The sequence below is a fragment of the Parasteatoda tepidariorum genome, chromosome 3 (genome assembly GCF_982258835.1).
Source record: "Parasteatoda tepidariorum strain Cologne lab strain chromosome 3, Ptep-v5.0, whole genome shotgun sequence".
In the NCBI taxonomy this organism is placed as follows: Eukaryota; Metazoa; Arthropoda; class Arachnida; order Araneae; family Theridiidae; genus Parasteatoda; species Parasteatoda tepidariorum.
Genome location: NC_141757.1, coordinates 93,232,640 through 93,246,572, shown reverse-complemented (window position 1 = coordinate 93,246,572; position 13,933 = coordinate 93,232,640). Strand labels below are relative to the sequence as shown.

Below are 13,933 nucleotides of genomic sequence, written 5' to 3'. Positions count from 1 at the left end.
TTGTCGTGTGGACTATGAGTCACACAGGAAATTCCTTTCTTATCTTAGATAGTCGTTTATAACTAGTAATTTTTAATAATACATATGCACAAAAAACAATTTTTTTTAACCCCAATTTTACGAATGACCCCGATTTAACGAATAAAATTTCCGGTCCCGATGAATTCGTTAAATCGGGGTCCGACTGTATTATCAATAGGGCTTCATACGTATGAATTTAATTAAATGATTAAGGAAAATAAAATTTAAAAAAAACTTAATTAAATGATTAAGGAAAACAAAATTTAAAAAAAACTTTTCTCCCATTAAAATTCAGTCAAAAAAATATTTTGACGGGAAATATTATATTTGCTAATAAAAACAAATGTTTTTGAAAATGAAGTATTACTAGTCAGCAATTATTTTCTAAAAATTTAGGTTTTTCTCAGATGAAAAATAAAATTTTTTTTCAATCCTTGTTTTAAAAAAAATGAGACATTTTTTTACCATGGAGATCAACTTACATATCAGAATCTTCACTCTTAGTAACATGTCCAGCATAAAAGAGACCTTCATCCAAGACAAGCAGACGGACATTTTCTTGCAGCTCTTCTGGCGTTAGAATGCAAGATTTAAGTTCAGGAAGTTGATTTTTAGGTGAGATTAAATCACTTAATGGAATGTCTTCACTTTGACCAGAACTGAAATCACTGTATTCACTGTCTGTTGATAATCTCTTTGGTCTTTCAGCTGTTGCAGCTAAAAGTTGACAAAGTATAACAAATATAACAATATATTTTAATAAATAATACAAAGTGACAGTCTTTATTCTCTGTACTTTGAAATGATATTATTAATATCATATAAATATAAAAAGCAAAACTCAATATTACCTTTTACAGAAGATTGTTCAACAAATTTACTAAGAGGTACATTTTCGCTCATGCTTGATGCTCCATCACTGCAATCACTATCGGAAGAGGAATCCTCATCACTACTGCTAGTGGTGTCAACAAACTCACTTGATAAAGGTTTTTTGACCTATGAAAAATACATCATTAATATACATACATAAACTACATTCTCTTAACTAAAAGGAACCTAGTAGCAACTTCTAAAAATTCATTAACAAAAACTAGAAGTACAAAATTATAAACAAAATTCACGAAGCAATAAATCTATGGTGAATACGCACAAATCTTTTGAAAACTTTTCTGTCTTGTAACATTTGAAAAAAATTAGAACGAAATGAATCTGCGGTTATTTTAATAAAAGACTTTTAAAAAAACTAATAAATCTTTCAAAATCTTCTAAGCATAAAAGCAACTATCGCATTTAGCTTTAGTAATGTTTAATTTATCGAAATGTATTTGCCAAACTTAAGATTCTAACTGCTCAATTTCAAGAAAGTTAGTTGCTCTTATACAGCCCATTAAAACAGACAGCTTTAAAACAATTTTTATAAGAAATTACTGAGTCAATTTTTATAACAGAAAAACTAAAGAATTTATCGAAAATTGACTGCCATCATCAAAAATTCTACCACCAAAGATCTAAAATGATTTTATGTTGAAATTTGAACTATAACAGAGAAACAGTAAAAAAATTAAAAGTTTGTAAAGATCAGAGTGAAAAAGATTCAAGAAAAAGTTTTAACATCTTCTTACAGAAAATAAACTCATACTTACAGATCTGACAATAACTTTTGATTTCACTCTTTTACCATCATCATCATGAGATTTTGCAGTTTTTGAAGACTTTGTACCCTGCAAGAAAAAATAATAGTAATAAGAATAACTTAAAGTGTTCAAATGCATCAACTCTACAGTTATATATATATATATATATATATATATATATATATATATTCAATTTAATTTAGTTGTAGTCAGTTATTATGTACTAAAAAGATGGGCAAAATTTTAGGAAGTGATAGTACACACCCAAGCAAACAATTTTTATCAAAGAATGCATGGTCGAAAGCAAAACCTCTAGAGGGCGTTTAAGTTTATGTTCTTATATGAGGCAAAAACACCTAAAGAATGATGAAGTTAAGTTATAAAAGAAAATTTAATGGCAATAAGTGTTCAAAACAGTGGCCGGCAGCAGCTATGCACGCAGTACAACGGCGAAGAAAAGATAGACAAACATTCTGAAACAGACCAGGCATATCACGAGCTTTCCCTGCAGCGACCGAAAGCTTGGCGACCATGGAGCTAGGAGTAAGTCGCAACAGGAATGGAGCTTTCACCTTTGCATCAAACAACTTTCCAAATGCGCCAGCACCTTTGCGTTTTGTTTTCGACCATGCATTCTTTGAAAAAATTTTTTTGCTTGGGTGTATCACGTCCTAAAATTTTTCCCATATTTTTAGAATCACCCTGTATGTATATATATATATTCAATTGTAGTCTATTATGTTATTTTCATGTTGCTAACTAATTTAGTAAGTGATACTGTTACACAACTACTTGGTATATTAGTTTTTAATAGTTTAGTAAGCTTTTAATAATTAATCAATCTTCTAACCCATTATCTTATTAAACAATCAACACAATTTTACTGAAGTTTAAACAACTGAATAGTTCATAATAAAAATTAGAACCAACTTCGTAGCTGAAATGATGCTAAAACAAATCTTTTTTTTTTTTAAATATTCAGTGGAATGGAAAAAATTTACAAATGCTATTGGAAATACTGCCATGTTTAAATGTAATCTTTTGTAGTAATAAAATTTTCATAAATAATTACCTCTTTCTTTTCTTTTTGATTTTCAGTAGATAACCTATGAGAGGAATGTGTAATACTTTTTTTGCCACTTTTTTCGGTTGTAGGCTGATTGCTAGATTGTTGAGTTGCTGTTGATCGGGCGTCACTGAGAAATATACGCTCACTTCGGCGAACAAACCAAGCTTGTTCATCAAAAAATGGTGTTTTTGACTTGTCATTCTATGGAAATGAAAAAGAAATTTATACAATGGTTTAATGAATGTTTCTCTTAATATTGACACAAACAAAATATTTCAAAAATAGAAAATGTAGTATCTAGAGTTAAAAAATAATGGACGTTGAAAGGCAAGCAAATACATTGTGATCTAACCTTATCATAATCTTGATCCTGAGAAGTACTCTCATCCTTGCTAATGTTTCCTGAGCATTCAGAACTGTTTTCATCAGTATCTTTTTTGCCAATATTAGATCCACCTATGGAATTATAAATTTTATTTCATATAGCAGCATAATATAACCAAATATATCAAAATTATATATAATAGAAGTAAAATACATTTAAAGAACAAATACAATTTTTGACAATTTTAAAATATAATAGATCAAAAATCTTTTAACTGTTGAAAGTCAAGAACTCCCAATATTTGCATTGTAGTCATGTGAAAATGAGAATAGAATTTTCTTTGATAAAAGAAATTTAAATGTAAGTGGTGAAACAAGCATTAATTTGCAGTATTAAAAAGAAACAAAGTCACATTTTAGAAGCGACCTTAGATAAAATTTATGTAACTATTGTTGTTTGAATATTTAACTAGTTATAATTTTAGTTTTCAATTTTGTCACTGTTGTAACTCACTGGCGGTTCTGAACCATGTAGAGAGTTGTAATTTTTATTTGTATCTTCTCAAATGGTTGTGCACGCATGCGAAAAACCTCATTCCAATTTCTACCTACAAATGGTTCTATAGTAGGTATGAACAACCTGCGGCCCATGAGAGCTTCTAAACACATGGGGGGGGGGGGGGGGAATTGAAAAATACAAAATTTCGAATCGGACATTTGAGTAATCACTTTTCGATGCGCTCAATTTGTATAGTTTCAATTATAAGTTTAAGTTGTCTATCTATCATTTTTTCAACGGTTCTCGGTATAAAAGTTTGTATGATATTAATAATCCTAATATTTTAATACATTTCGATATGCAAATTTTGAATTTGAGTAATCACTTTCTGGCTTGCTTTATTTTTGCCTATTTTATCACAAATCCAAGGGATGATTTGAGAATTTTTTTTTTCATTTATAAACCCTATTTCCATGTGGTTTTAAAGATCCGGATGCATTTATTACGATTTGTAAATCGCACATTTAATTGATAATTTTTTAACAGGCTTTATTGGTGCCGATTTCATCGGAAATCTAAATTATTTTTTGGACTCGGGGTTAAAATACAACTTTTTACATGTGGAATCGTCTGTGGGTTAAATAAGATTATATTACATAAAAATAATAGTATTTTATATGAAATTGTAAAAGATCATCAAGTATGACAATTAATGATCATCATCGCCTGCATCTGATCTCAATTTTTAACAGTTGATAATGCTATTTTTGAATATTTTGAAAAATTAATAACCTCACAAAAATGACCTCTTCCCTAAAAATTGCAAGTACTAAACCTCAATCTTTTTCAAATGATAGACTTCATTTTTTTTCCTCTTATCTATAAATTTTGAAAAATGAAGGAAAAGAAACTCCTGTCATTGTAGTTACTTTTTTGGCATTCTTGAACACATATCAAAAAATTGACGAACCAAAAAAAGGTCTGGAATTCTATAAGAATTTCATGCTTGATAAATTGTAATGTTAAGCATAATAACAATAAATAGCTACGTAATTGAATAATTTAAGTATAAAAATATCACAACTAATTCCCAAAACTTTAAATTATATTTTAAAAGTTACGTTTTAAAAGTTTTAGTTTAATAACAGTTCACCCTTGGTAACATATTCAAACAATAATAGGTCTATAAAATAGTTATAAGATTTATAATTAATAAATGCAAATACAGAATGTTAGTTATTAATTTTTGATTATAGTTATTTTTAATGATTCTTAATGAATAAATTTAAATTATATTAGTATCATATTTTTAATACAATAGAAACATACTTGAATAGTCAGAATGTGAAGATCCATTTGATTCTCCAGATAATGATGAGAGTGAATCTTGATTTCCATTGCCGTTAGTTTCGCCATCTAAAATGAGTGATACAATCAAAATGAGAAATTCTACTCATAAAAACAAAAATTACAATCTTATAGTTATCTAAAGCAGTTTCAACACAAAAAATAATAATTCAGATGATTTATCTTTTTCATTTTCAAGTAAAAGCACGTAAAATACCCACTAGACATTAATAAATATTTAATAACAAAATATTTAAGAAATATTTTTAACCTTATTAAAAACCATTTTTCAAAAAAAAAAACTTTTAATATAAATTTATAATCTTAAATTTTGAGAATACTTTCATCAAATAAATTTTTTTAAAAGGAAATATATATGTTTTTGCAACAAATATCGCACATTATAGATGCAGATATTTCCAGAAGAGATATTTTCTAAGAAAAATAAATAATTTCTTCACTGATCGTTAAATAAAAATAAAAAGTACATTTAAAAATTATAACAATTTTTTCTGTTTCAGGAATAAAATAATTGTTTTTATCTTTAAATTATTTTCCCTTCAGAGACATCTGCAATTGCCATTGCACTTGATATTTTTTAGAAATTCTATGGAATTTTCCTCAAAACATTAAAGCAATAAAAATATGTGATTCGTGGTTTTGAACCAATAATTTAAAACTACAGATTTTTTTTAAAATTTAATTTTATAATAGTTTAAACTGATGAAAAGCAATTTGGATGATGCTAAAAAAATTTAAGATGAGAATTGCATAAAAATAAAGATATTTCTCAAAACTCTAAAAACAGACCAATGTATACATATTATTATTTAACTATCTTTCAGAAACTGCTGATTGCATAACTGTATTGAAAAATTTTTGTCAGAAAAAATTAAAAGAGTATCTAAAATACTACACTTTCTATCTCAAATTCTGATAGTGTATTTAATATGTATCGAAAGACACTGTTGAACATAGTAAAAATCCGACGTTTGTGAAAATTAAATAAAGAGGATTAAAAGCATATTTAGAATTTTCCCACCCCGTCTCTACCCCTAATTTTGACAATTGAGTTCAATTGAAAGGAGAAAACCTCTTAAAGTAAAGAATTAAAAAAAATTATCAATATGGTGTTTATAAAATTTTGACAACATATAACTCAAACAAAAATAACAGATTTCACAAATTGAATAAATTAATTTAAAAAAGATACGTACTTTCAATACAATTTCCTTTCACTTGACCCTATAATAATAATAAATTGTATTAAATAAAATTAAAATAATAATAAATAAAGATAAAAGAAGAAAAAAAACATTTAATTTTACATACCATACTGTGCCTTGATTCTGATTTCATATCAATTTTCAACTTCTTTGAAAGTGATTTACTCAACACTGTAGTGTCAGCTGACCTTTTATTTTTTTGCCAAGACTTAGTCGTATTGTTCTTAGAACCATGGTTATTCTCACCACACACAGATGCCTGTTTTGCACTGAAGTTAGGTTTCTTACCATTCATACTTTCAGTTGGCATTTTCTCACAGTCAGAGGAATTAACAGAGTAATCTAATTCATCATCACTACTTCTGAAATAGAAAGAAGGTGCTTAAAAATTTAAATCTGAATATGTTCAAGTCATAAAATTATTTTAAACCATAAATGAATTTTTTATTGATTTAGCATTGTGATCGTAATAAACTAAAAAAAGGAAGAAAAAAAAAAAGCAGACTTTTGTACAATTTATAAATCTTATTAAATTACCAAATAATTTTTGAGATTTGTCCAGATTTGAAACATTCATAGATATGAAACAAAGATTGCAAGTTCTTTAAATTTTATACTTTATGTTTATGCTCTAAATAAATTTAGAAAGCGAAGGAAGAATCAACAAGAGATTGTTCAGTTGTCATATACTTTGTATTTAAGAGAAATAGTAAAAAACTTTTACATTCATTTTCCATCACCTAAGTTGACTTTCAACGATTTGATAAACTATACATTTACAAGCATACTCTTAAATAACATGTAGCATCATGTAGCTTTTAACAAAAATATATTCAATTATACATTCAATAATGCAATGTACAATATATATTGACTTATGTACTTACTCTTTTTCTTTTTTATTCCTCAATATTTCTAATTCCTTTTGCTTCTGTCTATATTTCTTTTGCAATTCCGCAAGTCGCACTCTCATATCCATTTCAGTTGCTTCACTATGATCAGGTGATGAAGAACAAGAAGAAAATGGTGATGCATAAGAATTATTTTGGTCTTTGGTGAATGAATCTTCCATTTTACACTCTTTTTCTTCTTTAAATGCATAACAGTCCACTGTTTCTCTTACAGACCCACTGGATTTATTCTCGTCAAGATTTAACGCTTCCTCGAAAAACCTCTGCTCAGCCAGAGCACATAACAGACCCAATCCATCAGTACAAGTTGTATCAATCGTCTTGAAGTTGGATGAATAAGATTTTTCAGGAAGAATTGAATTCATTTCTTTTTTGGGAGCAACAGGAAGTATGCACTCAGAATGCTCAAGCACATTATTAGAGGAAGATATTCCATCTTTATGTGCATTTTGCTCTGCATCAGCATCGTTTTGACTTTGCTCCCTAGAAGCAAACTCTTCAATACTATCCACCAACAGATTGAGTCCGTGATGATCAATGAAATCCATAACAGGTTTACTTTCAACAGGAAGAGAAGGAGCTAGTTCAGTTTCTGATGTGACAATTTCCAGACTTGGGTCAATGTCATCCTTGACGTCAGCGTTTTTTGTTTCAAGAGATTCTTCAGTGGTGTCATGCACTGGAGTGATCCTCATGGCTTCAGATGGTTCACTTTTTGGAGAGTTAAGAGAAAGACTTGATTCCTGCTCAGCTTGTTCCATGGAAACATCTTCCAGTTCAGTAACTGATTTTGGACTTCCTGAGGGCACTGATTCAGTCTGATTAGCTGAATCAGACATTTCAACTCTTGTTTCCACTAGTTTCTCTAACTCAACCTTCTTTTCCTCATCTTCTTCTTCTTCTGAGTTTGTCTGACAATCCATGTCAACCTGAATTGCAGTTGTCACAGACTGGCTTTGGCAGGATGTTTGCAGTTCTGTTGATTCACAGCAAGCAACGCTATCACACTCATTATCACTTTCTTCATCTTCAGTGACTGAGGCCTGGACTGCACAGGTGTTAGGTGGAGGAGAAGGAGTTGCACAATGGAGTGGCGAAGTCCCTTGGGATCGACGTCCTGATTCAGTTTGAATCGAAGCAGCTGTTTGAGTATGGGCAAGATGCATCACAGTTGAAGATTGTAAAACATATGAGAAGCTAGAAGGATCACATTGAGTAGGAAAAGTGGCGAAAGCGTACGTCTGCCCAGTTGCCAGAGGTACACTTGGCACTTGCCCACTAATTTCTTCAACTTTGTCTTCTGTTTTTGTTTGTGTATTTACAGAAATATCGCAAGAGGTAATATTGCAACTGCTGTCAATTGCTTCACTAGTTTTCAGAGTTTCAGTCTGTAAAAAAATAGTAATAATAAAAATAAATGAAATTTATTTGGCTTAAAGCACAAGTTGCAAGTCAGCAATCTTTAACCCTATGAGTATCCGACTTAAAGCATTTTCATTGCGTAACAGATGTTTTTAGAAATGTGACAATTTTCAAGTTTTCAATCAATATGAACATAGAGTAAATATTTCTACCAATTTGTTTAAGTTATTTCATGCTCAGAGGGTTAAGAAGGAAAACTTATTTCATAAATTTACATAAAATTTATGAGGTAAATAAGACCTAGGAAATTAAAAATGACAATACATACATGGGGTAGCATCTGCTCAAACTGTGTATGTTGTTGTTGGGTTACAAGTTGCTGTATAGGAAGATTTCCGGCAGCAGTGTTAAATGTAGGCCAAACAGAAGGTCGATCCATCAACTCTGAAATAAAATAAAAGGGAAACTTTAAAAGATATATCTAGAAAAAGCGTAGCAATAATTCTAAACAACATTAAAATACATAAAATATAGAGAAATCTATTAACTTTATGTATTAATAATAATTACAAGTACCAATATTTGCAGTAGGTATTAGCAGCAAGTGACCAGTGATTGAATCACGAGCAAGTTGATAACCACCTGGTGGCAAAGAAATCGGTGAAGATTCAAGAGAGTTCATTGCAACACTTGGTACAGTATTAGAAGGTGGCGCTGCAGTATAAGCTCCTTGTCCAAGCCAAACAGCTGGTGCAACAATAGATCCATGGGCGACCCATGGAGAAGGTAATGCTGCTCGTGTTAAAGCTTCAGATTCCCATTGCCTTGAAACAATTGTTGGTCCTGAAACATAAGTGTAACAATTATTGGTAACAGAAAAAAGGAAACAATTGGCTGTTTAATTAAGTTATTAATAAGAATTTCTATCAACTTCTATTTATCTTCAGTCAACTTAAAATTTTTTAGTACTATATTATTTTCAAAATCAATAAACATATTCATAAATAAAAATAATAAATTTCTATTAATAAATTGAACGATATTTTTTAATAAGACGAAAATGAAAATTATTGTAAACCATATTTTACAATCAATAAATTCTTATCATGAGTACAATTCAAACAATTAATAAAGTAATCAAGATTAAATAACTGGTCAAATATAAACTAGTTTAAATATCTTAATAAACTAGTTAAACAGACAATTTAACTAGATAATTTTTTTTATGGTCCATCAATAAAAATATGTTTTTGCTGGCATGAAAATTTCTTTCGTTTTTTTTTTTTTTTTTTTTTTTTTTTTTGCAACCAATGAACCATGTAAGCCTCCAACATTTAGCTTCAAAGATATATTGGCACAGGTATCTCACAACACAGAAAATAATCGATTTGTTAACAGATAATTTCAAACATTTAGCTCTCACTTTAGATCACTTCAAGATATACTTCCTTCTGAAACCATAAGCATAGCGTTAGGGGGGCACACTTTCTGTTTTTAGGAAACTGTTCTATTATTTTTAAGTTTTATATAAGCATTTTTATACAAATATACATGCATACAAAAATAAATATGCATATATACATAGAACTTAAAATAAAGTTTTCTAAAAACAAAAATTTTTGCCCTCTCCCTTATGCTAGGTCCATGTTTTAATCTACCATATTTTTTGGTATTAATGAATATGCTAAAGCAGAACTATTATGAAGTTTTGCTATAGTCTTTACTACCATTTTTTAAATTTTTTTAAGGCCATATGATAGAGCTTATAGTTCGTGACCACTAACAAAAAAAAAGCTGTGCATTTCTGCCACTGATACTTAAAATGTTTACCTATTTTTTTCAATGGTAAAGGCAATTAATTCAGATAAATGTTCAAAATGTTAGTGACATTATACATTAAACTCAATAACAAAAAATGAAATTATGAAATAAGGTAGAACTCAAAATTATTTAAATTATCAAAGTACTTGATGGAGAAACACTATTAAATATTAGCAGAGATTTCATTAAAAAACATCATTGCACAAAATCATTTAATACGTTAATTAAAATTTATTTTAATGGGTAAAAATGAAATGCGTAAAATGAGTGTAAAAATAAAATGCAACTAAACAGAAAAGAAAAAGTGTTATTAGTAGTAAAAAAAATTTCTACCTTGAGTGACTAGTACATTGGTATCCATTGGTGTAGGATTATTGGAGCATGATAATTCTTGGCTTTTCTGATCCCTAAAGCAAAATTAAAAAAATTTAAAAATGGTAATTGTTAAGAAACACACTTTAAAAAAATACTTTCTTACAAGAACTTCAAAATATTTTTTTTACTGACAGTATACTTAAAATTTTAAATCATCAATATATATGGAATCCAGCATTTTTAAAGATGACTGAAAACAACCTGCAGAGTTTGGAAAGATTAATATTTCATACATTGCTTAGACATTCTATATAATAACTCGCCAAAAAAAAACATGTCATATTTTATACTTTGCCTAAAGTGCACAATGCATTCTATACAAAAAAAAAAAAAAAAAAAAAAAAATTATATAAATTTTCACACTGCTTAGGCACTCTTGAAGAATGCTGGCACTTTACTCATTGATGGTGAATATACTGCCGGGTGCAGAATGGAATTCGAACCCGATTCATCTCATTAGGAGACGAGCGCTCTATCCCCAAAGCCACCCTGGCACTGTCTAATTTTATTTTATTTATAACAGTCGTTAAACAGCTGACTCAATTTTGAATTTATGACTACTAATGTTTAACTCCATAGCCTTGTCATTTTGAACTCAATCCAGAAGACAAGGAAACTCCTGAATCAAATATTGGGAGAAATTCGCCTTTATGGAGGACTTTTTGATGGAACTAACCCGCATTTGCGTTAGATGGAGAGGAAAACCTCGAAAATCTCCTACGGTTAGCCTGATGGCAAGGAGACTCTAACCCATGTTTTATTTTACCCCACCCTACCACTAAGTATATTTTATGCCAGCATTGTGGTCAGTGTAAGCCAGGTGCAGAATTCGAATTGATCGGCCATAGCTAGGATTCAAACCCGGTCCACCACATTGGAAGGCGAACGCTCTACCCCCTGAGCCAATATGGCTCCTATCTGGTAAATTAGAAAATACAGGGGTCTTTTTCAATTAGACTGGCTCTTAGCAAATTGGTGGTTATGGCTTGCAAAGAGTCAGGTAACTCTTGGCAACATACATTTAAAGAAGAGAAGAAAAAAAAGTATAAACAATTTCATTGAAATTTAATTTCATCATACCCTAAAATCTCTTGGGCTTGTATATCTGCTGCAACTCTGTTATTCACCAGCTGTGAGTTTTGTGCCACAACATTTGGTGTGTTAGCAGGGATAGATGATTGAGGCTTACCTGTAATGTGCCATACAAAAAATAAATAACAATATTACACAAATCAAACATAAGCATAGTTAATATTTGCTAAAAAAAAAGGGTTGATTATTTATTTCTTTAGTTTCGATATCATATGCACGGGTCAAATAAATCAGTACTATAACAAAAAGATGGTTTTGCATAGTTGATCTTTAAAGAAATCATAACTATATGAAGTACCCTTAATATAGATTCAAACTTCTGAATTTGTACTTGGACATAGCAGAGAAATGTTGATTGAAACATCAAATTGAGTAGACAAGCAATTGAAGCTGAATATGAAAAACTTGTGCAAGAGATAATTACGAGGATAACAAGCTTATATATTGTTTTCGTTTCGAGTTGAACAGCTTGTAAAATCATAAATAATCACATATAACAACTTATTCGCTATCTTTCTGAAAATAAAATGTAAGTACCTTGATTCATAATTCAAATCACATGAAAAACTGATATTGACAGCAGGCATAAAAAGGAAATGAGAACGTTTTTCATGTTATATTAAAGAATCTTGTTTCTCATCATACAACTTGTATGATTTGCTGATTGAAAGATGTAATCATAGTGAAGAGAAGATAGTTGCTGCCTTTTAATATACTATGCTATTCTATAACAATAGGATGAAGATTAGAGAGGTTCCCATGCATGGTTTAGTGACTGAAGCATAATTTATTGGAAAAAAAGGCAGATTAAAATTACTTTGTAATCAAGAAGTTGATTAAAGCTAAGTCTTCACTATAGCTAAGAATATCAGGAAAGGTAATAAGTCTGAAAGTAGCTATCATATAGTTATTATACGACAGAAAAAAAAAAGAAATTAACAAAGATTAAAGGTTTCATTACAAGCATTTTAAAAATAAACCATTCTTAGAAATCTTGTTTCAATTAATATTCATGTTTAAGGGTGTTCTTTAAAGCTCTTTCGTCATGGAAAAGAATTGTTTAATAACCTAAATATTTATGAAATTATTCTACTTTAAAAAATGCCTAGTTGGCAAGATTTTTTACCTAGATAATGAATAATTCGAACACCAACGAATGAAGTTTTGCATAGTTTTATAAGCACAAACAATATGCAGTTGGAGTAACTGTTCGAATATTAATAAAAAATTTGAATAAAAAGAAGCACTTTATCATTTCACAAAATTCTGGCTTTCATTTATGATGCCATTTTCTATTATTTTCAGATTTGAAATAGAGAGCACTGACGAAAAATGGATAGAACGTAATGTTACATTTATGAATAACTGTTACAAAATCACAACAGTTATAAAAATAGCATATTGCTTGTTAGAAAGCATATTTTAGATAAGAGCCTTCAAAGAACAGCCTTAATTTAAATTGATAATAATTTAATCATTCAAATTTAAAAAATTTGAATAATTAATGTGAGGCACATTTGATGGTAATCTTTTATCAGAAATTATGTAAGTTTCTGTAAAAATTTAAGAAAAGGAAAGAAATTTAATAAAATATAAGAAAATATTACCAACAAGTTGGTATAAAAATGTTGCATTAAAATTCACAGCTACTATAATTTTTTCTCCATATTGCACCCACAGAACAACGTTAACACATTTCAAAATATTTTAATTCTTAGTCGAATACAAAATTAACACCAGAAAAGTGCTAAATGTAATATTTGTCACTAGATGTGCGAATGCATTATTAATAATTGGATGGTAAAAGACTATATCGCATGATCAGATTTTGTACATTAAATAATTTAATTAAAAAATTAAATAAAAAATTAAATAAAAAAATTAAATTAAAAATTTTAAGAATAAAACGAAGAGGAATTGAGTTGTGTTAATTCTGTGAAAGCAATATAGTGAATAAAATATTTCTGGAGCAATAAAAGTTAATAAACATTCAGACAATAATTACCTATATGGATATTGATAAAAAGTAATAATTAATACAAAATTATTGGGATCTTCAAAAGTTAGATAACTGATAAAAAAAACACTTCTTCAAGTAGAAATATCTGTATAGTAAATTTAACCCTTGAACACAATTTTTATATTTTTTTTTCTACTAAAGAAATCAAGTTTTACTTTCCTTACATTAAATTTGTTCACTTGGATTTATAAATATCAAGATCAAATATTATATCCATTTTTAAGACACT

General features: G+C 29.0%; 1 protein-coding gene across 10 annotated transcripts in view; it reads right to left on the bottom strand.

Moving 5' to 3' along the window:
- The window catches only part of LOC107444455 (uncharacterized), a 219,828-nt gene that overhangs the window by 17,170 nt on the left and 188,725 nt on the right, over positions 1 to 13,933 (bottom strand). For all 10 annotated transcript variants that reach the window (XM_087159803.1, XM_087159799.1, XM_087159802.1 and 7 more), the window contains 13 exons: positions 11,673 to 11,781; positions 10,551 to 10,624; positions 8,973 to 9,239; positions 8,725 to 8,840; positions 7,011 to 8,422; positions 6,230 to 6,485; positions 6,115 to 6,142; positions 4,880 to 4,966; positions 3,080 to 3,183; positions 2,731 to 2,928; positions 1,668 to 1,745; positions 873 to 1,020; positions 504 to 738 (listed from right to left, as the gene is read on the bottom strand). In XM_087159803.1, the coding sequence (XP_087015929.1) occupies positions 504 to 738; positions 873 to 1,020; positions 1,668 to 1,745; positions 2,731 to 2,928; positions 3,080 to 3,183; positions 4,880 to 4,966; positions 6,115 to 6,142; positions 6,230 to 6,485; positions 7,011 to 8,422; positions 8,725 to 8,840; positions 8,973 to 9,239; positions 10,551 to 10,624; positions 11,673 to 11,781 (3,112 nt within the window). The remainder of the gene's footprint in view (positions 1 to 503; positions 739 to 872; positions 1,021 to 1,667; positions 1,746 to 2,730; positions 2,929 to 3,079; positions 3,184 to 4,879; positions 4,967 to 6,114; positions 6,143 to 6,229; positions 6,486 to 7,010; positions 8,423 to 8,724; positions 8,841 to 8,972; positions 9,240 to 10,550; positions 10,625 to 11,672; positions 11,782 to 13,933) is intronic.